This window comes from Erithacus rubecula, assembly GCF_903797595.1.
Source record: "Erithacus rubecula genome assembly, chromosome: 25".
Taxonomy (NCBI): Eukaryota; Metazoa; Chordata; class Aves; order Passeriformes; family Muscicapidae; genus Erithacus; species Erithacus rubecula.
The window spans coordinates 1,886,988-1,911,643 of NC_136677.1; the positions used below are offsets into that span (position 1 = coordinate 1,886,988).

The 24,656-nt window shown below is 56.2% G+C and overlaps 2 protein-coding genes across 4 annotated transcripts in view; one reads left to right on the plus strand and one right to left on the minus strand.

The window, feature by feature from the left end:
• CBL (Cbl proto-oncogene) overlaps nt 1–10,656 on the plus strand; it is a 31,295-nt gene extending 20,639 nt beyond the window's left edge. The window contains exons 10-16 of the mRNA XM_079326941.1: nt 783–914; nt 1,684–2,064; nt 3,153–3,247; nt 3,692–3,847; nt 4,321–4,424; nt 4,683–4,865; nt 8,582–10,656. Coding sequence (XP_079183067.1) covers nt 783–914; nt 1,684–2,064; nt 3,153–3,247; nt 3,692–3,847; nt 4,321–4,424; nt 4,683–4,865; nt 8,582–8,850 — 1,320 coding nt within the window. The 3' untranslated portion in view covers nt 8,851–10,656. The remainder of the gene's footprint in view (nt 1–782; nt 915–1,683; nt 2,065–3,152; nt 3,248–3,691; nt 3,848–4,320; nt 4,425–4,682; nt 4,866–8,581) is intronic.
• Nucleotides 10,657–14,118: 3,462 nt separating this feature from the next.
• Nucleotides 14,119–23,723, minus strand: MCAM (melanoma cell adhesion molecule). Of its 3 annotated transcripts, none has more exons than XM_079326869.1 (15): nt 23,575–23,723; nt 19,833–19,960; nt 19,513–19,726; nt 19,263–19,333; nt 19,100–19,187; nt 18,839–19,006; nt 18,633–18,760; nt 18,323–18,485; nt 18,111–18,232; nt 17,699–17,837; nt 17,173–17,294; nt 16,958–17,093; nt 16,213–16,357; nt 15,755–15,872; nt 14,119–15,206 (listed from the first exon to the last, which is right to left on the minus strand). In XM_079326869.1, exons 1-15 carry the CDS (start codon nt 23,639–23,641, stop codon nt 15,177–15,179), a joined length of 1,839 nt encoding a protein of 612 aa, XP_079182995.1. In that variant the 5' UTR covers nt 23,642–23,723; the 3' UTR covers nt 14,119–15,176. The 3 variants fall into 3 exon arrangements, with proteins under 3 accessions (XP_079182995.1, XP_079182996.1, XP_079182997.1); XM_079326870.1 differs by having other exon boundaries at nt 15,042–15,206; nt 18,323–18,482; XM_079326871.1 differs by lacking the exon at nt 15,755–15,872 and having other exon boundaries at nt 15,051–15,206.
• Between the last annotated feature and the right edge of the window lie 933 nt (nt 23,724–24,656).

Sequence of the window (24,656 nt, forward strand, 5' to 3'; positions counted from 1 at the left end):
AGCCAGACAGGCACAGCTTCCCCAAGGTCCTGATGAATAGAGGGAAGGCTCAATTTGGCTGTCACCTTTTGATATGGTGGCTGATAAATCTGTCTAATAAAGGTGTGATAACTCTGCCATTAGTGCTGTGTACAGGCATTCTTTGTGGATGCCTGCATGGCTTTTTCATTTGCATTTCTCACTTCAAAATCTGATTGCTGCTCTTGCATTTTTTTTATTTGCCTTTATTTTCCATCCTGTGAAATAATGTACTAATATTTCTGGAGGGCTTTTTATACATATTTTGAGGAAGCCAAGCAATTTTCCTGGTGTGACATCCTGTCAATGTTGGTATTTTGTTGGCTTTAGTGAGCTTCACATATGTGAAGCTTTTCAACATTAAACACACTAGCTTTGATTGTAAAAAAAAAGAGAAAATAAAGAGAATAGCAGGCACTGTGCTGCTTTAAGTGGAAAAGCAGCTTTCCAGGGACAGAAATGGAGGGTTTGGTGCACACCAGTGCTCTGTGGTGAAAGAACGGGATGTTTTGCAGCAGATCATGCCCTCTGCTGTTGAAAAGCAGCTTGTCCCTGCTGAGGGACACTGGGACAAGTTTGTTACTCCACCAGAACAAGTTTGTGTTTCTAAATGTGCATTTCAGTGTCTCCCAGCTCAGCCTGGATTGCTCCAAGTGCTGCAGTGCTGTGAGCTGTTCCTCAGTTTGTCACCAGGAGAGCCTCTGCAGAGAGCAGGGGCTGTGTGTGTTGAGCCCTGTGCTGACTGTGCCTCTCTCCTGTCTCAGGTGGAACGTCCCCCCTCTCCCTTCTCTCTGGCTCCCCAGGCTGCCCTCCCTCCTGTGCCCCCCAGGCTGGACCTGCTGCAGCAGAGAGTGGCCAACCCCCCTGGGGCCTCCAGCCCTGGCACCACCTCCAAGGTCAGCCACAGCTCCCCCTCCTTCCTTCTGCTGGGATTTGGGTGACCCCAACATGTTCTCTGTGATACCTTCAAGTATTTTCTTCCTTTTTGGTCTGGCCTCCCCTTAGTGTGACTGATAAATTATTATTCTCTGGTTTTCAGCCTCAATCCCTGTTCCCTGCACCCTTCAGATTTTCCTCATATTTTATTCTAGCTAATACAGAATGTATCATATTTTTCTCCCAACTTTTCTGCATTCATTTTTTTATCAAGCATATTTTATGTAGAAAATGAGGGGAGGAATTCAATGTGTGTGACTGGGAGAAATGAACTGGCTTTCTGATTGATCAGCAGGTGGCAGTAGGATGATCTTGGTGACATTAAGTTAATGGTTCTTGAGATGCAGCAGCAGTTCTTCATCTGGTTCAGATGAAACAATGAAATTAGGAAAGTTCAGGCAGAAGAAAATACCTATTCCTGTGAATACTCATCACTGCCTGATGAATGTTAACTTGTACAAATAACCTACAATTGAATCATTTGTTAAAATAATGGGGAGGCTGTGTTTGGAATGCAATCTGAGGCTGCTGTAAGCTCATGTTTTCCACCAGGAAGAGGAATCTGGGCTGTTCAGAGTGCACACAGTCCCTGTGTTATCTCCTCCAGCCTGTGCAGAAGGCGTGGAGACAACTCCTTGTAGAAACAGCCCACACCACCCCAAAGCCTCCCTGCTGCCTTTGTCTCCCTGCTGAGCTGCTTTGCCCAGCACCTTCCCTCTCCTCCCGCAGGCGGCCCCCGGCGCCCCGCACAAGGACAAGCCGCTGCCGATCCCGCCCGCGCTGCGGGAGCTGCCGCCGCCGCCGCCGCCCGACCGGCCGCCCTCGCTGGGCTGCGAGAGCCGCCCGCAGCGCCGCCCGCTGCCCTGCACCCCCGCCGACGGCCCCGCCGCCCGGGACAAGCCTCCCCCGCTGCCCTGCGGCCGCCAGGCCGAGCTCTGGCCGGCCAGGCCCGTGCCCAAAGCCCCGCTGGGGGCGGCGGGCGCGGCGGAGCCCTGGGCGGGCAGGGAACTGTCCAACAGGCACTCGCTGCCCTTCTCGCTGCCCTCCCAGGGCGAGCCCCGGGCTGAGAGCCTCCGGCTCGGCAGCACCCTCAGCCTGGACAGCCCCGCCGTGAGTAGCTGGGGTGGGGCTGGGGGCAATGCGGGGAAAGGCTCCTTCTTCTCGCACTGAGGAGTGGGATTTTGGCGTGGGAGAGGTGGAAAGAGCCTGGTGAATTCCAGGGGAGGGAAATGCTCTCATTCCTCTTGGAAACAAGGTTGAAATCCCAGTTGCAGCAATTGCAGTTTCAGCAACCATGAGCCACGATTGCCTGATAATTGTTCACCTTTCAGTGTTCACCTTTCAGTGTTCACCCTTCACTGTTCACCTTTCACTGTTCACCTTTCATTGTTCACCTTTCACTGTTCACCCTTCACTGTTCACCTTTCATTGTTCACCTTTCACTGTTCACTTTTCAGTGTTCACCTTTCACTGTTCACTTTTCAGTGTTCACCTTTCACTGTTCACCTTTCACTGTTCACTTTTCAGTGTTCACCTTTCATTGTTCACCTTTCATTGTTCACCTTTCAGTGTTGAAAAGCTGAGAATGTTTTCTCTTGTTATCTGGAAAAGTCTGATTTACTCCACTGGCCTTTCAGCCCTGAGAAACCTACACACATCGTCTGTGAGGAGTTTGGGCAAAATCTGAGTTCAATTTGGGTTTGTTCACCTGCAGGACACTGTTACCAGTGGTCTGAGTAGTCCAACATTTTATTCTCTAGAAGAAATTGCAGGCAATTTTGCTTTCCTTGATGCCATTTCCCTAATTTTTCCTTCTAATGCTTCCAACTTTCTAAAATTGAAAGCAAGCACATTTTTAGCCAGGTTTTTTAAGAAAATGGCATGTGCACAGTTGTTATCCTGTCTCCAAATATGTGTGCTTGTCTGCATCCTTTTCCTCTTGGCTCCCACTTTGGCCTGTTTCAGCTGAATTTGCCAAAGCCTTTGGAATCTTAAAACATGTGAAGTTCTTCCTGCAGGAAAATCCCTGCAGTGTCCTCACTGAGGGAAAGCTGTCAGAGAATTCCTAGATTTTAGAGTAAATTCTGTGGAATAAATGAGGATGCTTCATTCCCACAAAGGGTGTTAAATGACTGGTTTTGCAGCTACACTGGGACATGTGTTGTTTCTGATTCCTGGTTTGGAATTTTGTCTTTCAGAGCTCCAGCAGTGGTCCAGCAGCAACCTCAGAGTGTGAACACCCCAAAATCAAACCCTCCTCATCTGCCAATGCCATTTACTCCTTAGCTTCCAGGTCTGTTGGGATTTTTCACACCTTACAGAATTGCAGGGTGCTGGTGCCACAACAGAGTTGGCACAACTTTTTCAGTCTTAGTTTTAAACTCTGACAGATTCAAAACACAGTTTAGAGAAAACAGCTGAAATCAGCATCCCAAAGAGTTGTGGGGAGTGGTGGGAGTTCCCCTAAGCTGTGGCAGAAGGAATCAAGCTCCAGTTGTCATCAGCTCTTGGATAAATTCACTTTTAAGTTGGGCTTTGTGTAATGTAAATGTGCATGATATTGTCATTTCCTTTTGCATCATGACCTTGTGCTGATGTGACCTTGTGGGCTGCATCCTGAAAACCAAATTATTTCTTTAGGCAGACTTGCTGTGAGGTGACTGTGGATTTTAAAAGGCACCTTGGTATTAATTAGATTTGGTGTAAATGTTTTATATCTTGTTTCTCCTGCCTCCAGACCACTGCCTGTACCAAAACTGCCTCCTGGGGAGCAGTCTGAGAGTGATGAGGACACTGAATACATGTCACCATCCTCTCTGCCTGTGGTGCCTCCAGGTCCTGCTGTGCAAAAACCAGAGCTCAAAATGCCTTTGGAAATGACTCAGAGTTTACGGTGAGATTCTGGCTGCTTTTGCATTTCCTCCTCCCAGCTCTGGGGCAGCACATTTGGGACATCAGGGTGGGAATTTTGCTTGCTCAGATTTCTGAATTCCCTCAGTGATATTCACCAGATCTTGACTAAAATAGCAATAAAGGAAATGTGACCACTGCTCTTGTGCAGAGTCCTTGTACAGTATTAAAGGACTCAGATATCCCCTTCCTTCCCACTCTCCCTGCCAAAAACCTTTTGAGAGCAGAAATTCAAAACTCCGACTAAAATGTAATTTTTAGTGGTATCAGTTTTGCTGGTATCATTTTAACTCTTTTAAGCTGAGGAGCTGTACAATAAACATTAATAGAGCATTTTCTAGAACAGATACTTCACAGAGCAGTGGTGATTTCACCTTGAAACAAGAAGCTGTGCACAAACTCTGTCACAGAGACAGGGTGCCACCTGTGTGAAGGGGAATGTGTTCTCTCCCTCAGAGTTTTGGACTGTGACCAGCAGCCTGAGGGCTCCATGTATGAAGCAATGTACAACATTCACTCCCAAGCAGCATCCTCTGCTTTCGAGGCTGTCAACACTTCTGGTGAGTGGGTGTGCTAAAAAGCAGCTGAGGAACTGGGGTACAATGAATTGCTCCCAGTGGAACAGCATTTTAGGCTGAATTAAAGGAATTACATTTGTTTTTGTGTTAAAATAGCCGGGATGTATGTAGAAATATGTATTTGTGCATCAAGTATTTTTAACCCATCTGACGTGAGGTTTGAACAGCAAAGCTTTAGCTCTGTTGGAAAATGATGGGGCAGAGTCTGCCTTGAGAGCTCATCAGGTGCCTCTGTTGCAGATGAGGGGCAGCTGGCAGCTGGCAGTGCCAGCAATGGCCCTGAGGAGCCAGAGAAGGAGGAGGAGGAGGAGGAGGAGGAGGATGATGGCTATGATGTGCCCACGGCCCCCGCTCGCCGCACGCTGTCCGACACCTCCAGCGCCGCCTTGGGCCGCCTGAGCCTGGACAGTGACCCCAGCACAGGTCAGAGAGCCCTGCCCTGCCCTGCCAGCCCTGCCTGCCCTGCCTGCCCTGCCCTGCCCTGCCCTGCCAGCCTGCCCTGCCAGCCCTACCCTGCCTGCCCTGCCCTGCCAGCCCTGCCCTGCCTGCCCTGCCTGCCTTGCCCTGCCAGCCCTACCCTGCCTGCCCTGCCCTGCCCTGCCCTGCCTGCCCTGCCTGCCCTGCCCTGCCTGCCCTGCCCTGCCTGCCCTGCCCTGCCTGCCCTGCCTCTCCTGCCCTGCCTGCCCTGCCAGCCCTACCCTGCCTGCCCTGCCCTGCCTGCCCTGCCTGCCCTGCCTGCCCTGCCAGCCCTGCCCTGCCTGCCCTGCCCTGCCCTGCCTGCCCTGCCCTGCCTGCCCTGCCCTGCCTGCCCTGCCCTGCCCTGCCCTGCCTGCCCTGCCTCTCCTGCCCTGCCTGCCCTGCCTGCCTGCCCTGCCAGCCCTGCCTGCCCTGCCTGCCCTGCCCTGCCCTGCCCTGCCTGCCTGCCTGCCCTGCCTGCCCCTGCCCTGCCCTGCCAGCCCTGCCAGCCCTGCCTGCCCTGCCTGCCCTGCCTGCCCTGCCTGCCCTGCCCTGCCTGCCCTGCCCTGCCTGCCCTGCCTGCCCTGCCTGCCCTGCCTGCCCTGCCCTGCCTGCCCTGCCTGCCCTGCCAGCCCTGCCTGCCCTGCCAGCCCTGCCTGCCCTGCCCTGCCTGACCTGCCTGCCCTGCCCTGCCTGCCCTGCCCTGCCTGCCTGCCCTGCCTGCCCTCCCTGCCTTGCCCTGCCCTGCCAGCCCTGCCCTGCCCTGCCTGCCTGCCCTGCCTGCCCTGCTCTGCCCTGCCCTGCCCTGCCCTGCCCTGCCCTGCCTGCCCTGCCTGCCTGCCTGCCCTGCCCTGCCCTGCCCTGCCCTGCCCTGCCCTGCCCTGCCCTGCCCTGCTGCCCTGCCCTGCTGCCCTGCCCTGCCCTGCCCTGCTGCCCTGCCCTGCCCTGCCCTGCTGCCCTGCTGCCCTGCCCTGCCCTGCTGCCCTGCCTGCCTGCCCTGCCCTGCCCTGCCCTGCTGCCCTGTCCTGCCCTGCCCTGCCCTGCCTGCCCTGCCCTGCCCTGCCTGCCCTGCCTGCCTGCCTGCCTGCCCTGCCCTGCCCTGCCCTGCCCTGCCCTGCCTGCCCTGCCCTGCCCTGCCCTGCCCTGCCCTGCCCTGCCCTGCCTGCCCTGCCCTGCCCTGCCCTGCCTGCCCTGCCCTGCCCTGCCCTGCCCTGCCCTGCCTGCCCTGCCAGCCCTGCCCTGCCTGCCCTGTCTCCCCTGCCCTGCCCTGCCCTGCCAGCCCTGCCTCCCCTGCCTGCCCTGCCCTGCCTCTCCTGCCCTGCCAGCCCTGCCTGCCCCTGCAGCTTGCAGACTGGTGGCAAGTGTCAAATCAGCAGGATTACACTGGTTCTTGGGTGTTTTCTTGGATTTCTTTGATTTTTTGATTTGTAGTTTGGAATGTGCTGCCTTGGCCGTTTAATCCCCGAGCTTGCAAATTGCACTGAAATCACAGTTAGGAAAAGCTTTTTTTCAGTTTGAAGTAGATTCCTTTAACCACTGTTTCCTACAGGGCATAGAATATTTTTGTAGCAGGGTATGAAACAGAATTTCCCATCTCTGCAAGTGTCCAAGGCCAGGTTGGATTTGGTGGAGACAGTGGAAGGTGCCCTTGCCCTTGGCAGGGTGTGAAGGAGCTTTGGGGCCCATTCCCACCCAGAGCATTCAGGGATTGTCTGCAGTTCCAGGTGGAAGATCAGGGCTGGCCTGGCTTTGTGGCTCTGCCAGTGCCTGCAGATGGCACAAGTGTTCTACACAGTGCTCCCAGCTCCTCTGAGCAGGGACCAGGGCTCAGCAAGGTCAGCTTTTTGTCCCTGGGGAATAGAGGACATTGTGTCCTTCTGGCTGCAAGGCACATTCTGCATTCTCTGAGGGAAAAACTAAAGCCTCGTGTCTCCAAGAGCCTTTCTGAATAATGATTGACTTATTCCCTGCTCAGCAGCTCTTAAGGAAGCTCTGAAACTCTTCCTGTTGGGGGTTTTCAGTCTGAATTTCAGTGCTGGGGATTTGCCAAGGAGGAGGAATGAGTTTCTTGCTCCTTCTTGAGGCAGAACCTCCTGTACCCAGAACCCCTTCCCCCAGTGAGTCTTTTCTTTTCCTGCTTCACCATTCCACATCCCTGGCATTCTTAAACATAGAGAAGAGTTTCCTAGTGCAGAAAAGTTTATTATTTTTGCCCCACCTCCCTGTTTCACTTTTTAAATCTGTCCCTGTGTCTGTAGAATTTGGCTGAAAAGGATAAAAAAGAAACAGAACAAGTCCCACCCCCTCTCCCAGATGAAGTACTGAGCTTAATCATTGACACTGTGTTTCTACAGCCCTGAAATAACACTGCTGTTGTCTTGCTTTAGGGGTAGGAAAATGGAAAATGTGGAAAATGCTGGTTGTTACTGCTGTGGGAAGCAAAGCACTGGTGCAGGCAAGCCTGACTGCTGTGGGATTCATCTTGGCAGATTTATGCTCTCAGGAACTGGACCCTACAGTTTTAATTAATGATTTACCAAAATAAGTGTCTTAGTAGTTGTCCTTTCAGACTGACCCATGGTCTGTGAAACTTGATCCAGCTCAAGCTGAAACAGCTATTCCAGAAGGCAGTTTGGGGCAGAGGGGTGGGCAGACCTTTTTCTCACATGCACAAAAAGCTTTTTATGTGTGAGAAACTTGAATTCTGAAGATGAGGGAGTTGGACTGAGCTGTGGTCGGTGAGGAAGCTTCAGGGAATCTGATTCCTGAAGAGCCCTCTCTGTCTCAGGGCTTTTGGTGCAAGTTTTTCAGAAAGGCCCCACAACTGAGCAGGCTGCAGTCCCCACTCTTAAAAAGGGATTGTGTGGACATGATTTGTCTGTTGTGCTCCAGTTCTGCTGCCAGAAAACTCTGTAGGGTGCCTTGAGGACTTTTTCCAGAGACAAATAAATCTTTCTCTAAGATTTCTTTTAGGTGATGTCAATTATCCACACAGAAAAGTTTCCTGTGATTGGCAAAAAATGCTCTCTGTGATGATACAGGAGGTTAAATCTCAGAAATGATCAGATGCTGGATGAGCATGTTAACAATGTGTTTTTTCCTTGTTTGGTTTATTGGCTGTTATTTCCTCTTCCCAGCAGTGCATGATGAGGCTGCAGGGCAGTGTCACATCGGAATGACTCAGGGAAAAGCAGAACAGGCTGAGCTTTATTGATCTGCCATTAGTCAGGGAGAGCTTCAGCAGATGAAGAGGAGAACATAATTCAGTTGCTGGCCCATCAGAGAGCATAATTCAGTTGCAGTTGAGTTGGGGCTGAGTTTGTGCACACGGAGATGAGGGAACAGCCTCTGCAGTTAAACTGGGAGGTTCTGTCTGATTCTGGAAGGAAATGGGATGTCTGGTGAATTGAATATTCACTGCTCACACACATAGATCCTATGTCATTTTTTATATGGGTTTATCATAATAAATGAGCCTGATGAGCCCTGCTAATTAAGAAAAACCTCCACAGGAGGGGGAAGCTGAGCAGGCTGGGAAGGAGCACAACAGGGTTTGGGGGAAGCGACAGATCTCAGCGACACCTTTTTGAGGTGCCATTTATCCCCGTGATAGCATCTCAGCTTTGCTGCAAGCAGCATTTGCAGCTCTTTAGGCTGAAGTGCCGCCCTTGTTGTCCCGGCAGGTTTCCAGGACGGCTCCCCGGCCCCCGAGCGGCCGCCGAAGCCGCTGCCCCGGCGCATCAGCTCGGAGCGGAGAGGCGGCGGCTGCCAGGCGGGAGGGGCCGCCCCCTCCCCGCAGCTCTCCAGCGAGATCCAGAACCTCATGAGCCAAGGCTACTCATATCAGGACATTCAGAAAGCTCTGGTCATTGCACATAACAATATTGAGATGGCCAAGAATATCCTGCGGGAGTTCGTGTCCATCTCGTCCCCGGCGCACGTGGCCACATAGCACACGGACACCTCCACGCCTGAGCTGCTGTAGGACCTGGGCAGCTGCTGCCCGGCCGTGCACCAAAGGGGGAGGGGGTTCTTTAGAGACTTCGTGCTGAGGTCAGTCCTGCCTCTTGAAGAGAATCAGTTGTCGGGTTTCGTGGTTCCAGATTTCAAAGGAGCAGTGGCATGGAGCGGTGTTTTATACAGTGTGTGTCTTGGAGTCCTTCACCCCTACCTCTTGTCTGAGAGAGCAGATTGATTTCCAGGGTGTTGGTAGAGAAAGGTATCGTGACAAGGGATCCCCGAGCCGATGCCCTGGAGGCTGGGGGCAGTTGTTTTGTGCTGTGAATTTCTAAGTGGATGCTCAGAGAAACAAAGTCTCGAGGTCGGTGTGGTGTGTCCTGTGGTTCATGGTACTAGGTTTGGATCTGTTCGCTGCTGTGTGTCTGGCTCAGGCTTTTTAGAGAAGCTGGGAGGTCACTTTCTGCTGGGAATTTACAGGAGACCTTGGAAGAATCATTTGATAGCTTCCTGTTGGCTGTGATGTGTCCCTCTTGCCTGTAATAATAGCAGTTATTGCTTCTGATTTCAGTCCTCCCTTGCTGCCTGGACATAGCAGGACCAGCTTCTGTCAGGGGTTTTGATCCTGGCACTTCTGGGGGTTGGATTTCTCTCAGTCTGTGTGTGCTCTTGCACTGGAAGCACCAGATTCCAGCAGCTAGAGGAGCTTGGTGTGGTTTTGAGGGGTGGGAGAGGGAGCAAAGAATTTGAGCAAGAGCAAAGAACTGGGGCTGCTGCTTCTCCTCTCTTAGCCTTGAGCATTTTGTGCTTCAGTGCTCAAATTTGATTTGTGGCCCTGCTGGGCTGGAGCAGCCCTCACTGGACACTCCCATTGCTCTTCTCTAGGAATGTTGCACCTGGTAAATTGGATGTTTTATTTCTCTTCATTGCATGGTGGCTGTTGCAGACTAGTGGCCTTCACACCCATTCCTCCAGGAGCCATCGTGGTGCCAGGCTGTTTTGTGGAATTGGTAGATGCAGCTGATGTGTTTGTTGGAATCTCACCTGCTTTGCAGTCACAGAAGGGCAGCAGTTCTCTGCATGGCTGTCCAAACAACATGGGGGCTCTCCTTTCCATTTCCATTTTTCTAAGATATTGTCAGGTCTGGTGTTAAAATAGACCTGGGGAAAAAAATTCTGTGTTTGTGAAGTGATCACATGGTTTTTAAAGGTCAAAACTCAGCTGTTGCATTGGAAAAACCTGACTTGCCTACTCAGCTACTTAACTCTGTTCATACTGGAGGAGTGGATGGTTCCTTTGGAGAAGATTTAGATGCAGGAGGCACAGACAGATCACAGCCTGACAGCCTGAGAGGCCCTTGGCCTTTGGAGCATGTCCAGCATTATTTGCACCTCCTGAGGTCAGCAGAGGTCACCAGGAATATTGCTGGAGAGATTCTGGCACTCAGCTGCAGTTTGGCCTTTTGAGGAATCCAGAGGCTGGGCCAGGTGGCTGCAGTTGGCAGAGAGGCCTTGAGGAGTGTTAGCAGAGCAGAAAGTGGGTTTTTAATTAAAGCTGAGGTTTCTCTCTAGACCTACAGCTTTCTGAATTGCTGCAGTGGCTTCCAGGCAGGCTGAGCTGTGTCTCTTTCCTCCCCTCCTTTGTGTAGTGGAGAAAACACTGTCAGACAGGGTGAGGAGATCTGCCATGCTCTGAGAGCCCACTCTGGGCTGTTTTGGGGTCAGGACATGGGCAGGGGGCTCTGCAGGGCACAGGGGAAGGTGGGGTCAGTGCCTGGGGGAAGAAGAAGGGGAAGAAGAGCTGCTCCTGTGCCCCAGTGAGCTGCCAGCCCTGCTCCCTGAGCCTCTGCAGGAAAAGGTGCTGCTGGGGCAGGAGCTGGGGACAGCTGTGGCTGTTGTGGCACCCTGGGGAGCCTGAGCAGCCCAGCAGTCCCTGGGAGATCCAGGTGCAAACCCTCAGTGAGGGGTTTCTTTCCCTTCCTCACACTGAGCTCAGTGGGGCTCCTGCAGGGGCAGGGCTGGGTGCAGCCAGCTCCAAAGCCTTAACTCCTGTCCTGCCCAGTGTGTGTCACCACAGCAGTGACTCCCTGTCCCCTCCAAGCCCCTTGGGACAGGCTGGCTGTAATTTCCATGAAATCCTGCTTGGCAGAGCTGTTGCAGGCCTGTCTTTGGGGTCTATGTGCCAAGAGATGTTCCTGTGGGTGTTGTTCTGGGTGTTAGAGATTAGAGAGAGCAATCTTTGTGGCATGTTTCACTGATTTCTCTGCATGTGTCTTTTCTGTGCACTTGTTTATGTCTCAAACTGATTTAAGAAACTTAAGTCTTGCCTTTTCTTCCTTAGACACGTTAAGAATTTGCTGATTCCACTGAGGGCAGCAGAGTCCTGGCCATGTCTTGTGGCTGTGCTCTGCCAGCTCAATCCAGGCACTGCCCAGTGGATTTTTCTTGTTCTTTCTAAGCCCAAGATTGATTGCTCTTCTTTCCCTTCACCTCCTTCATACTTTAGAAAATTAACTTTCTGATGCTACTTTAAAAAGGAAAAACAACCCAAATGTCTAGTGCCTTTCTTAAGGGGATGCTGCATGGCCAGGCTGGATCCAAGAATCCCCTCTGGAAAAAGGAGCAGAGCTGGACAAGCAGCACCAAAGTGCTTTGGGAAGGGGTGAAAAGGAGAGCAGGAGAGATGGGCAATGGTCCCTTGGACTCTGACACTGTTTTTGTAGCATTTCAGCTGTGGAGCTTCTGTGCCTGGACTGGTGCTGTGCTGAGCTTGGGGCCGAGTTGGGGTCGTGGGGTGGGGGGAAATACTGGGGGGAAATACTGGGGGAAAAATGCTGGGGGGAAAATACTGGGGTTGTCCTCCATCTGTCCCCAAAAGGAGCAGGAAACTCTCCCTAAGGAATGGGAAACACTCCCCAAAAAATGGGAAACACTCCCCAGGGGATGGGAAACTCTTCCCCAAGGAATGGGAAACACTCCTCAAAAAATGGGAAACACTCCCCAAAAAATGGGAAACACTCCCCAAGGAATGGGAAACAATCCCCAAGGAGCAGCAGCTGTGGGAAGCAGGAGGTGCCCCCTGAGCAGGATCCAGGTGAGCCCTGAGCAGGATCCAGGTGAGCCCTGAGCAGGATCCAGGTACCCCTGAGCAGGATCCAGGTGCCCCTGAGCAGGATCCAGGTACCCCTGAGCAGGATCCAGGTGAGCCCTGAGCAGGATCCAGGTGCCCCTGAGCAGGATCCAGGTGCCCCTGAGCAGGATCCAGGTGCCCCTGAGCAGGATCCAGGTGCCCCTGAGCAGGATCCAGGTGCCCCTGAGCAGGATCCAGGTGCCCCCTGAACAGGATCCAGGTGCCCCTGAGCAGGATCCAGGTACCCCTGAGCAGGATCCAGGTACCCCTGAGCAGGATCCAGGTGCCTCCTGAGCAGGATCCAGGTGCCTCCTGAGCAGGATCCAGGTGCCTCCTGAGCAGGATCCAGGTGCCTCCTGAGCAGGATCCAGGTGCCCCTGAGCAGGATCCAGGTGAGCCCTGAGCAGGATCCAGGTGCCCCCTGAACAGGATCCAGGTGAGCCCCTGAACAGGATCCAGGTGAGCCTCTGAACAGGATCCAGGTGCCCCCTGAGCAGGATCCAGGTACCCCTGAGCAGGATCCAGGTACCCCTGAGCAGGATCCAGGTGCCCCCTGAGCAGGATCCAGGTGCCCCTGTGGCCAGAGCCCAGCAGGAATCCCAAATCTTTCCCTTTTTTGTGCATGTCCCTGCCCCAGGGCCAGGCAGGGCCCAGCATGTGGCTCCTGCACCAGACTGGTGACATTGCTGTAGCTGATCCTGAGGCAGGCTCCTTACTGTAAATGTGGTTTGCTTTGTTGGGTTTTTCTTCTTGGTTTTTTTTTTTTTTTTTTTTTTTTCAGTTGAGCAAGAAAAAATGCAACTCCCAGGGCACCTTCTCAAAGGTGCCACTTTAAAGATTAGTGGGGAATAAGGACATTTATTTTTAAAGTTCCTCCTAGAAATCTTTTTTGGTTGGAAATTCCCAGTGGAGGGAGAACTGCTGTTCCTGTTGTTCTTTCTCATGGATTACAAATACCAATTTGTAAAATATCAGTGTTAAAAAATGTTGAGATTTTCACAAGATATTTTAAAAAGAAAAAAAGTATAATAGTGTCATTAATATAAAATTATAATAGCAGTATTTAATCCTTTCAGATCTGTAAAGAATAAGGAAAAACAGAAGGTAAATATTCTTACAGAGAGTAGCTGAGCTTTAAGGTTCACTTGGTTTAAAGTCCTCATTTTGTTTGCAGATGCATTGTTAATGTTTAGAGGTTATACTAATGTTATTTATTAATTGTTTCCATCCTTGTATGCTGCCCACTAAGAGCTTCTTTGTTTGGGATTTCATTCACCTGTGTCAGTAAGAAAGAAAACAAAACAAAGTTTTATTTTTAAATAAAATTTCCTTTGTTGTAGCAGATGGTGTGTGTGTGTTGTGGTGTTTCTGTGAGTGCTGGAAAAAGAATATTTTAGGATTTTCATCTCCTGGATCCTTTGCAGACTGATTTTAGAGTTATTTTATAATTATTACCACAATTATCTGTTAAATTAAAATTATTCTGGCCCCTGACAGAGGCCAGGAAAGATTTATATAAAGATTATAATAATTAAACATGTTCTGAGAGAATCAATGAATAAAGACTCTGATCCACCAGGACCAAGAAGAACATGAAGTTACCACCCAGGAAAAGAATCCATGGGAATCTTCTGCAGACTTTTAAAGTTATTGCACAAAAATTATAGAAATAAATAAAGGTCATTTGAGGTCCAGATCAGGGTTACTTGAGGTCACTGGGGTCATTTGAGGTCACTTGAGACCCTGATTGGGGTTACTTTGGGTCATTGGGGTTACTTTAGGTCATTTGAGTCCCCAGTAATTGATCAAGGAGTTAATTCATTATTGTGAGCTGGGGCCAAAGGAGAAGGGGCACTTTGGTGTTTCTATTAATTTGAAATATTAGTTTATTAGTTTATTATTATCACCTCCTGTATGCATTAGCATCTATAGTATTAGCTCTTAATACAGTCATCAATAAACTCGGATATTAAATTCTGTTTACAATATTAGTTTTTAAGATCCAGTGGTATAATCACCCATTACAGTCTAAAACTAGGATTATTTCTTAGAATAAATAGATTTCTTAGCATTGGCAATAATTGGTGTATTATTAGAGCATTAAATGGATCCTGTGGGAACAAACTCCACCACTCAGCTTTGAATCCGTACTTTATTTTCACATATATAAAAAAAAAAAACCTTGCAAGTATCAGACAAAAAAAAATTATAAACTGAAACAAAACTCCTGGAAATGTACACACAATCCAACAAAAATATATATAAACCAAAGCTTTTGCTTGGACACCAGGTGTAGCAGGTCAGGGCTGGGGCAGCCAGGGGACAAAGTGGCAGCAGAGCTCAGAGATGGGGTGAGAGGCAGCAGGGGCTGGTCCCTCTGGGGTGGGCCAGGGAGGGCTGGCACAGGAGCTCTGGCAGGTTCTTGTCCATCTCCCCCCTCATTGTGGGGCCAGAGGAGGAGCTGGACCTGGGGCTGGCACTGGCTGAGCACAGAAAAACCCTGAGACGTCACTGACTGGCCCTAGGAGTGAATTGAAACCTGCTGGGGCAGTGCCTACAATGAACCAGATTGAGAGGGGAGAGGGGAGCCCTGCCCCTCCAAAACACACACCCTAAAGCCTGTGTGGACATTGGCACCCCTGCCTTGCCCTCCTCCTGTGGGATCACAGCACTGCTGGGACAGACTGACCCAAGAACAGCTCAAAGCAAGCACCCAGAACCTCTCAGAGCTGCAAACACCTCTAACACACACACCCCCTTCCACTCCTCTCTCCTCCAACCTGCACCCACTACCCTACGGTGCCTCAGACATCCCAAAAACCAAATTTCACCAACCTCTCTGAGCAAGGTCAGGGTAAAAATAACACATCAAAACCTTCCCACGACAGGTACAGAACAGATTACCTGAAAGCCTCAAATCCTTCCACCAAGTAGGGAATTAATGGGATATAGTTCTTCCTAATATTGCTGTGGCTTCTCTGGAGTAGTAAAGCGAGTCCAGCTTTGCTGCTAAGGCAACACCTGCAAGCCCAGGGCTGAGGTAATGGCCAGGTGAGGCAGGGGGTGTCCCCTGCTGGGTGACACACGGGGGGTCTCTGGCCGTGCTCCCCAGGGGCTGGAGCAGGGGTGGGACAAGGCAATCCAAGAGCAGGAAGGGTTTGAAGGAAGAAAGCACTTGGGAGGTTTCCTCTCTAGTTTCTCAGATCGATGTATTTCTCGCTCTTCAGTTCCGCCAGAGGAGAAAGGGGAGGGAAAGCACAAGGTTAGGGATGAGCACAAACCCAAACTGCTGCAGGAGGGGTGGTGACACTCACAGTGGGGAGGGGGACACTGGGGCACCCACCCCCAGGGGAGTGTGAGCTGTGCAGAGCCAGGCAGGGCTCTGGAGGCAAATTAAACACAGTGGGCTCAGGGGCTGCAGCAGTGAAAAGCTGCTCCATCCCAGCTGAGGGGAAGCACAAATCCCAAAAAAATCCCCCCACCACCTCTGCCTCAGAGGAGCCATTCCTGCAGCCTCTGCTCTGACTTCTGGCCAGAGATTTTTCTATTTTAGGTCCCTGGAGAGCCTGGCTGTTCCACCAAGGAGGGCAGGCAGCGAGCAGAGCTTTGTCCCCTCCTCACACTGTCCCCTCCCCTCCCTCCCACGGCCCCCAGGAGCGCTGCTGATGGATGATGGAAGCCCGTGCAGGGTGGGCAGTGCTGGGGGAGGGCAGCAAAGCGTTCCCTGGGTGCAGCCCCTGCCCTGAGCTGTGCCCCAGCTCTGTCCTACCTGATCAGCTGCGGCTCTCTTCTCGCCGTTGGCGCCCTGCAGCAGCCCCGCCTCTTCGGAAAGTTTATCTGACTTAACTTCAACTACAATCTTGTCTTTACGGGCCTCTGGCTTTGTGCTAGGGGAGGGAGGTGACATTTTTTGAGACGCTTTTGTGATAGCCGGGAGGGCACGTGGCTGACCGAGCCCTGGGGCTCCATCTCTGCAGTGGGACCGGGGCTCAGAGCGCTGGGGCCAAAGAGTCTCCAGCTGACAGAAAGCTTTGGGCTGCCCAGGGAGGGGAGCCCTGGCTGCTCTACCACTCTGCTGTCTCCTCCCTGCACGGCAGTGCCCGGTGGGAAGCTGGGAAAGCCGCCGTGCCCCGGGCAGGGAGCAGCTGGAGCAATGGGATGGGATGGGATGGGAAGCATGAGTGATATCAAGCACCCCCAGCCCCACGGGCCCCTGGCAGTGCTTACATGTCCTGCTTCCCAGCACGGCCACACGGGATCTTGCCTTTCTTGTGCAGGAAGTAGATGACAGCTCCCAGCACAGCCACCACCAGGATGGCCACGATGATGGCCACGATGATCACCCCTTGGCTCTCTGCTGTTGACTTTTGATCTAAACACAACGGGGAAAGGAAGAAATTAATGCCTGGCCCGCTGTGACCCCCCTCCTCTGTGTTAGGAAAGGGCCCCTTCTCCCAGAAAAGCTCCAGTGCTTCCCCAGCTGCCTGCAGGATGCAGATTTCAGTACAGAAATGCTGCGCTGGGGCAGTTTCTGTAGGGACGCAGAAATTCTGCTCTGGGCTGCCACGCCCATGTGGCACAGGAGCCTGGATAACAGGAATTCCTGCAAGGCACCAGGCCTTCCCTCTGCTTCCTTGCCCAGCAGGTTTGGGCTGCAAGAAGCTGCACTTGGTGGCCTCACTGAGGACAAGCAGAGAGTGATGGGGGCAGAGCCTCTGCCTCCCTCCTGGCTTGCAGGGAGAGAAGCAGTGCAGAGGCAGCAGCCAAGCTCCCTCCCCAGGCTAGAGGTGAGCATAACTCCTGTCCTGATGGGCACCAACAGCAGACTGATTATTCCTGATGGAATCATCTGGAAGAGCATGAAGGGAAGATCCCAGCCACCCCACGGCAGCACAGCACAGCCAGCACCTGGGCCAGGGGGGACTGACACTGCTGGGGAGCCCTGGGACAGAGAGCAGAGCCTGACACTCACCCACCAGCTGGATGTGCTTCTCACTGACCCCCAGCTCGTTGGACACCTGGCACATGGCCCCAGCCTGCAGCAGGTCCTGGCTCACCCGCACCGTCAGGTTGCTGGCGACGTGCTGGTTGTCCTTGTACTCGTGAGCCTGGGCAGGGCAGGCAGGGCAGGGCTCAGTGCCTGGGCAGCCCCTGGGGCAGCCCAGCCCGGCCCCTTCCTGCTCTCACCGTGCCATCGATGCTCCACTTGACGGTGGGCGGGGGGAAGGCGATGGCCTTGCAGCTCAGGGTGACAAACTCGTCCTGGCGCACGTACAGCGGGGAGCTGATGGACACGATCCGCGGCTTCCCTGCGGGCAGGGAGCAGGGGCTGGGTACTGGGCAGGGGTCACTCTGCACCCACAGCTGCTGGGGAGTGGGTGCTGGGCAGGGGTCACTCTGCACCCACAGCTGCTGGGGAGCGGGTGCTGGGCAGGCAGGGGTCACTCTGCACCCACAGCTGCTGGGGGATGGGTGCTGGGCACACAGGGGTCACTCTGCACCCACAGATGCTGAGAAATGGGTGCTGGGCACACAGGGGTCACTCTGCACCCACAGCTGCTGAGAAATGGGTGCTGGGCAGGCAGGGGTCACTCTGCACCCACAGCTCTCAGGGAATGGATGCTGGGCACACAGGGGTCACTCTGCACCCACAGCTCTCAGGGAATGGATGCTGGGCACACAAGGGTCACTCTGCAGCAAGGCCAGGTCTTACCCTGGACAGCCACAGACACTTTCTTGCTCTGCTCCAGCCCTGGCACGCTCGGGGCCATCACCTTGCAGCTGAAGGTGTTGGAGGTTTCGAAGCTGACGTTCTCCAGGGTGAGCTGTCTCCCATCCCCCACCATCTCGCCCTGTTGGGAAGGAATGTCCACAGCAATGAGCCCTCTGTGCCCATGTCCCAAAGGGGCTCAGACCTCTCATGAGCAGTAAGACTCTGCAAGCACAGGACCTCCCTGCAGCACTGGCCAGGAGGTGACAATGTTGGGGTGAACAATGTGGGTCCATGAAAGAGGGAATCCTTTCCCTGGCCTCTCTGGAGAGATGGAGCAAGATCCTGACTCTGCCTGAATTGCTGCAAAACCCAGGCTGAGCCTGAGCACGGCAGAACTGGGATTCCTACTCACCTTCTCATTGTTCCACTGGTACTGAAGGCCCACAGGGCTTTGGGCATCACAGCTCAGCTTGACAGTCTCCCCCTCACGAACGATTGAGGACGGCTCTGTCTTCACACGGACCCCTTCAATGTCTGGGAGAGGGATGGACACCAGAGCAGGGTGAGCAGGAGGGACACTGCACCCATCATGGGGTCCACAGGGTGTAGTCCCCTCCCTCTTACAGTTCACAACAAGATCCACAGCCTCCTCTTTCTGTGACATGTCGTCCAGGTCCAGGGACTGGCACTTGTATGTGCCACTGCTGCTCTTGTTCACATCGTGCAGGTTCAGGATCCCGCCCTCGGACTCTGCCAGCGATGACAGATCCTGCCACTCATCCAGCTGCTGACAGGGGGCACAAAGCAGAGTGCTTAGCCCCACCCAGCCCCCTCCCACCCGGCCACCGCCCACCCCTCGTCCCCAGGCAGGGGACAAGGAACAGCCGGGAGATGTTTGCCAAGGGAAAGGTGCCCCAGCCCCCTCCAGCCTCACATTTTTCTTAAAGAAGCTGAAGACGGGCGGTGGGTTCCCATCAGCCTCACAGACCAGCGTCACATTGTCCCCCTCCTTGACCAGCGCCGAGGATGGCAGCACCTGCAGCGTCAGGGTCTCGGCGGGGTCTGGGGGCAGGGAGGGGCAGGCTCAGTGCCCAGCCCCGCTGCAGGGCACCAGCGCGGCCCCCCCGGCCCCAGACTCACAGAAAACGTTGACCTTGACCCGCCGTGACTCCAGGGCGTGGCTCTGGCCCCGCAGCAGGTAGTGCACGGTGCAGTGGTAGCGGGCCAGGCGGTCCTCGCGCGTGACGGGCGCGTAGAGCGCGCTGCTGACCGTGTACAGCCCGCTGGACTCGCGGGTCACCGTCACCTCTGCGGGGACACGGCCACACACCGGGGCTGCTCGTCTGCCTGCCAGCCCCCAGCCCCTCTCCCGAGCTGCCCGCCCATCCCCAGCTAACTCACGGTTCTCCTCGGAGTGCAGCTGCTCCCCGTTCTTGTGCCAGGTGATGTTGGGAGCCGGGAAGGCGTTTTTGCTCACACACCTGGCAATCTGTGTGGCAGAGGCAGCCGTGAGCACAGGCTGGGCTTAGCAGGGAGCCTCCCCATCCCCTGTGTGCAGCCTCACCTCTGGGATTTCAGTGCTGTGCACAGAGATGCCTCCTGAGTTGGGCTCGATCTCAGGGGTCTGGGGGACCTCTGGAAAGAGAAGCCACCCCACACGTATTAGGAGGAATGGGATGGGATGGGATGGGATGGGATGGGATGGGATGGGATGGGATGGGATGGGATGGGATGGGATGGGATGGGATGGGATGGGATCCCTGCCAGCCCCATAGAGCAGCTGCCCATCTGTGCTGCCCTCCTGTGTCACTCACTGTAGACTCTGAGCTCGGTGCTGTTCTCGCCCACGCCGTAGCTGCCAGCTCCAACCTGGCACACGAAGGTCCTGTTGTCCTGCACTGTCACTGGGTTGATGGACAGGGACTTGTCCTGCCCCAGTGACACCCTGTTCTTGTAGTCCGTGTCATCCTCCAGGACATCCCTGGCCGTGATGTGGTACAGCCTCACCTGCCTGTTGCTGCGGTCCACCTGCAAGGTGAGGGGTGAGGCTGGGCAGGGGAGCCCAGCAGGGAGCCCAGGGCTGGCTGCCACCCCAGCCCACCAGCCAGAGCTGCTCTCCCGGGCCAGCACTCACGTAGAACCAGTCAATGTAGGTGTAGGAAGCATTTTCAGGGGTGTAGAAGTTGCACTCGATCCTGGCTGTGCCCCCGACTTCCACTTCCACCTCAGCTGGCATGGAGATCTCCAGCTTGCTGGCTGCAGCTGTGGGACAGAATTTGCTGTTAGGGGCAGGAAGAACAGGGAATAATGGGCTGTCCAAGCACAGCTTGTCCCCATCTCCATCCCCCAAAAGCTTGTGCTCTACAGTGTCCTAGCCCAGCAGGAGTGACAGCCAGGACGCCACTGCCACTCTGCCTTCAGCATCTGGAGAGAGCCCATGGGCTCAGGCCGGGATCCTGTTCCCAAGAGGGCACTTGGCATGTCGTGCCCCCACCAGCTGTGTCCCCAGGACACCGTTGGGAGGCAGCACATCACCACAGCCAGGACTCCCGGGTCCCTCCAGGAGCTGTGACCCTGCCACCCCAGCAGGAGCCCAGCAGTCAAAGCATCCATCCCTGCAGCATTGCCAAGGCTTCCCCTCTCTGCTGCTCTGCTCCCTGCACAACACCCCTGTGAGCAGAGCTGGCCCATCCCTGCACCCCACCTTCCCTCCCAGCCCAGCCCAGCCGCCTGCTGCAGTAATGGAGCTGCTGGCCCTGCTCCAGAGAGGATGGGGAAGGTAATGGCTATTGATCCAGGACAGGGCACCGAGCAGCTTCCCAAGGGATTGGGAGCAGAGCAGCCCCAGCTGGGTGGAGCAGAGAACAAGGGTGGCATCACAGCAAGGCTGGGAGTGTCACTGCCACCGTCCCTGCCAAAGCAAAGGGAGGGTCTGCATGCCCTGGGCTGGCACACGGTCCTGCAGAGGGGACAACAGCCTGTCCCCAAGCAACAGAGGCAGTCCAGGTATGGGAGCTGGGGACAGGAGGCTTGGAGGAAGCAGCTGTGTCAACATCTCCCTTGATAGCGCCCGCTCCGTAACAGCCACCGCCGAGCGACTTCAAAGGCAGCGCCGTGCCCACAGAATGCTCTTTGTTTGCAGTGGGTATGGGGTGGCACAAAGCCAAAATGCAGCCAGGGGCCCTTCTGCCACAGCAAAGGCCCCCACAGGCAGCAGCAGCCACCTCAGACACAGACACAGCTTTTGGCTCTCGCCATCCGTCAATGATTACAGCTGGCACTCGGCAGGGATGAGCAAATCACAGCACGGCAAAGAAGGTGCTGGAAAAACAGGTGAATGTCCCAGAGATAAGCACCAAGCAGGGCAGGAAACTGGCTGAAATACAAAGGAAAAGATAACTGCACAGGAGGCAGCTGCCCAACCTGTACGGCCACAACTTGGCTGCCTGCTGCAGGAGAGCACCTGCACAACTGGGCAAGCCTGGGGCTGGGGTGTGTCCCGCTGACCCTGCACAGCTTCCCCTGAGCCCTGGCGCTCTGGACTGCAGGCAGCCAGGCCTGTCGCTGCCTCTCCATCATTTTCAGACCTTCGGCAAGGGCCCCAGGCAGAGCCAGCCCCCGGGAGAGCAGCTGGCCCTCCCCCTGACCCGCTCGGCATGAGAGCCCTCAACCAGGCAGCGGAGCAACCGAAACCATGAGCTCAGAGCTGGAGAATGGCTGGCATCCGGGGCTGGCATGAGGATCACAACCCTCCCAGCCATCCACTGCCCTTGAGGAGGCTGACAGGGTCGCTGCAGCCCCCACCCTGCCTGGAACAAGTGCTGCTCCCCACCTCCTCTGGGACAGGCTGGAAGAGGGACACAAGGGGACAATCACAAGGTCCCCCACAACCTTGGGGACACAAGGCTGGCATCTACAGCTCCAGGACCTTCTGCTATGTGCGTGGGCAGGCTAAAGAGGCACTGGGCACAGCCAGCCTGGCACAGCAGGCTCCGGGGAATTGGCGATCCTCCCTCGGGCCCAGCGCAGCTGCAGGTTGGGTGATGGAACCTGGGAGATCTCTCAGCCCAGCTGCAGCACCGAGCTCCATCCACCCCAAGTGCCTGGCACAGCTCCAGCCAGAGACCTCGAGATGTGGAGAGGGCGTCTGCAGGCAGCGAGCAGGGAAGGAAGGAGAGCCCCCGTGCCTTTTCCATCTGGCTGGCGGACAGCCGGCCGGCAGCCAGAGCTCCACAAGAACAAAGATTTGCTTTTAGAGCTGGGGAAGGGGGTGGGGAGCTGCACAGTCCCTCGCCAGCCTCCTGCAGAGCTGAGGTGTGCGGGGAGACGGCGAGAAGCGCGGCTGCCTCGGCGGCAGAGCCCCCGGCACTGAGCCCCCGCCCGGAGCCAGGCGAGAGGCGCCGCGGGGCTCTGGAGCCGCACGTGGGATGCCTGAGGTTTCCCCGCGTTTGTGTTCCCTTCTCAGGGAAAGCAGCTGCGGCCAGATCCCACACCACACATGCTACCCTCCTATTCCCCAGCAGAGCTGCAGATCCCCGAGCTGGGGTGGCATCAGCTGCACCCTGCCTTCTTCAAAAAGAGAGAGGGTGCAGAGTGCCAGCGCCACAGGAACTAACACCACCAGCATTAGCCAACAACTCTGCCCACCAACCACTTCCCCACCCAGCCCTCATCCTGTCAGGGCTCTGCTACAGCGGGCACCAGCACTTGGCACCCCCAAAACAACCCCAGCACCCTGTCAGGACCCCGTAATGTGCACCTGGAGAGGCAAAACTCTCAACCCTACCCCGCAGCTCACTGACAACATCCAGACACCTCTCTAACAGCCAGACCGCGGTGCACAAAGGGATGGGGTGGCTCAGGCAGTCTCGGGGTGGGCTCAGCCCCCCGTTCCAGCAGCCCTGGCTGGGAATGTCTTGGCCGTGGCCCCTTGTGCTTCTGGGAAGCATCAATCCTTTCACGCGGCTGGGCTTCCAAACACACCGACGCCGCCAACCATTGAGAGACTCCTGGCTCGGCACATGTGCTGTGGGAAGGGGATCCCGGCACGGGACGGGGGTGGGAGCAGCCTGCTCTAGACTCCGGTCTGAGCCTGACTTTGGCTCCAACAGCTCGGCCTGGGCAGGTTCCCAGCGCCGGGGCCACCTCCGCAGCTCAGCGGGGCAAGGAGCAGCCAGCGCACCGGGACCGCTCCCGGGCCCCCGGCGAGGGCAGGGCGGGATGCGGGAGCGGGGCACGGCAGGAAGCGCAGCCACCCCCCGAGGGTGAAAATGGACTGGAAAGTGGATAAAAAAAGAAAGCGCGAAAAAAGGCCAAGAGAAACACAGCGCTCAGGGGAAAACTCCTTAGAAGGAAAGGGGTGGATGCTTCCTAACAACAACCAGATCACCCCGGTGCGCGCCGAATGCACGTGGGGCACCCCTCAACCTGCCCTGCCCTGGGGGGGCTGCAGAGGGGCCCCGAGAGGGGCACGGGGCACCCAGAGCAGACCCGCCCCGCCGCGGATCGCGGGGCCGTGCGGGCGGGGACCCGGGCTGGGAAGGGCCGATCCCACCTGGGCTGCCCCGACCCCGCGATCCGAGCATTCCCGGCGCCGCGCCAGGCACCGCCCGAGGGGCGCAGCGCTCCGGGCTGCCGGCCCCGCCGCGGCTCTGCGGGGACACCGCTCCGGCTGGACCCCGGGGAGCTGCACAGGGGTGAAATCCAGCCCCGCAGCCCCGCTGCAGCCCGGTGTCCCCCGGGGCGAGGGACATCCCTGCCGGGGCTCCGCGGGACCCCGCGCCGCGCCCCGGAGCGCTCCGCAGGTGCGCGGGTGCGCCCGGCCCGCACCGCCCGGCCCCGCACGGCACCGCCCGGCCCTTCCCGCAGCCACTCACCGCAGCACAGCAGCAGGCAGCAGCCCCAGCCCAGGGCGAGCCCCGCCGGCCGCCGCCCCCCAGCCATGCCCGCCGCCGGCCGCCCGAGACTGAGCGGGGCCGCGGGCTGACGTCAGGCGGAGGAGGAGGAGGAGAGGAGGAGGAGGAGGAGGAGGAGGAAGGCGGCGCGGTGCCTGCCCACCGCCCGCAGCCGCTTATCACCCCCAGCGGCACCGGGGGGGCACCGTCACCGCCCGGCCCCGCAGCGCCGTGCCCGGCCCCGCACGGTTCGGCCCGGCCCCGCACGGTTCGGTCCGGCCCGCTCCCCAGCACGGCCCCGCCGCGCCCCGGCCGTTCCCAGCTGCGCCGGAGGGGCTCGCAGACCTGCCCGCTCCTGCCTGTCCGGGCGTGCACGGGCTGAGCCAGGCAGACAGCCGAGCGCTGGAGGTGGAATCACTCACAGACCCAGAGAACGGGGCTGAAGCGTGGGATGTGTTTTTCAAGAGTGTTTGGGGAATGTCGGCGACAGTCCCTGAGGGTCCAATGTGCAGGTAGCGCTGGCCATAATCAGAAGTGACCTGCTGCCCTGCTCAGCCCCAGCCCCACACTGCCCCAAAGCCCAGCCGCAGCTCCTGGGTCACCTTTGAACCCACGCCAAACAAGGACAGAGTCAAAACAGGGAGGCAAAACACTGTTTGTCATTGTCCGGGCTCCGACAGACACCTGGGGGCACTTTGGACCGAGCAGGGTCGTGTCCCAGGGTCACCATGGTCTGCAGGGTTGGCACCCCAGCCCCCGCCGAGCCTCGGTGTCCCCCAGCCCCGCTGGGAGCCCGGTGCTGTCCCCGAGGCGGGGCCCCAGGGCATCGCAGCGATCACAGCCGAGCCCCCGCGCAGCTGTTGCTGAATGGGGCGGCTGTGGAGAAGCTGCTCCCTGCGGCGGCCGGGGCAGCGGCCTGGCCGGGGGCCGGCCCGGGGCCGGGGGGGCTCGCGGGGCTGCACAAGGCTCCCATTATCCAGGGGTAATCACCCAGCCCAACACAGCCCGGCCCCTCCGGCAGCCCGGGGCAGAGGCGGGAGGAGCGCAACAAACCCCGCCAGGTG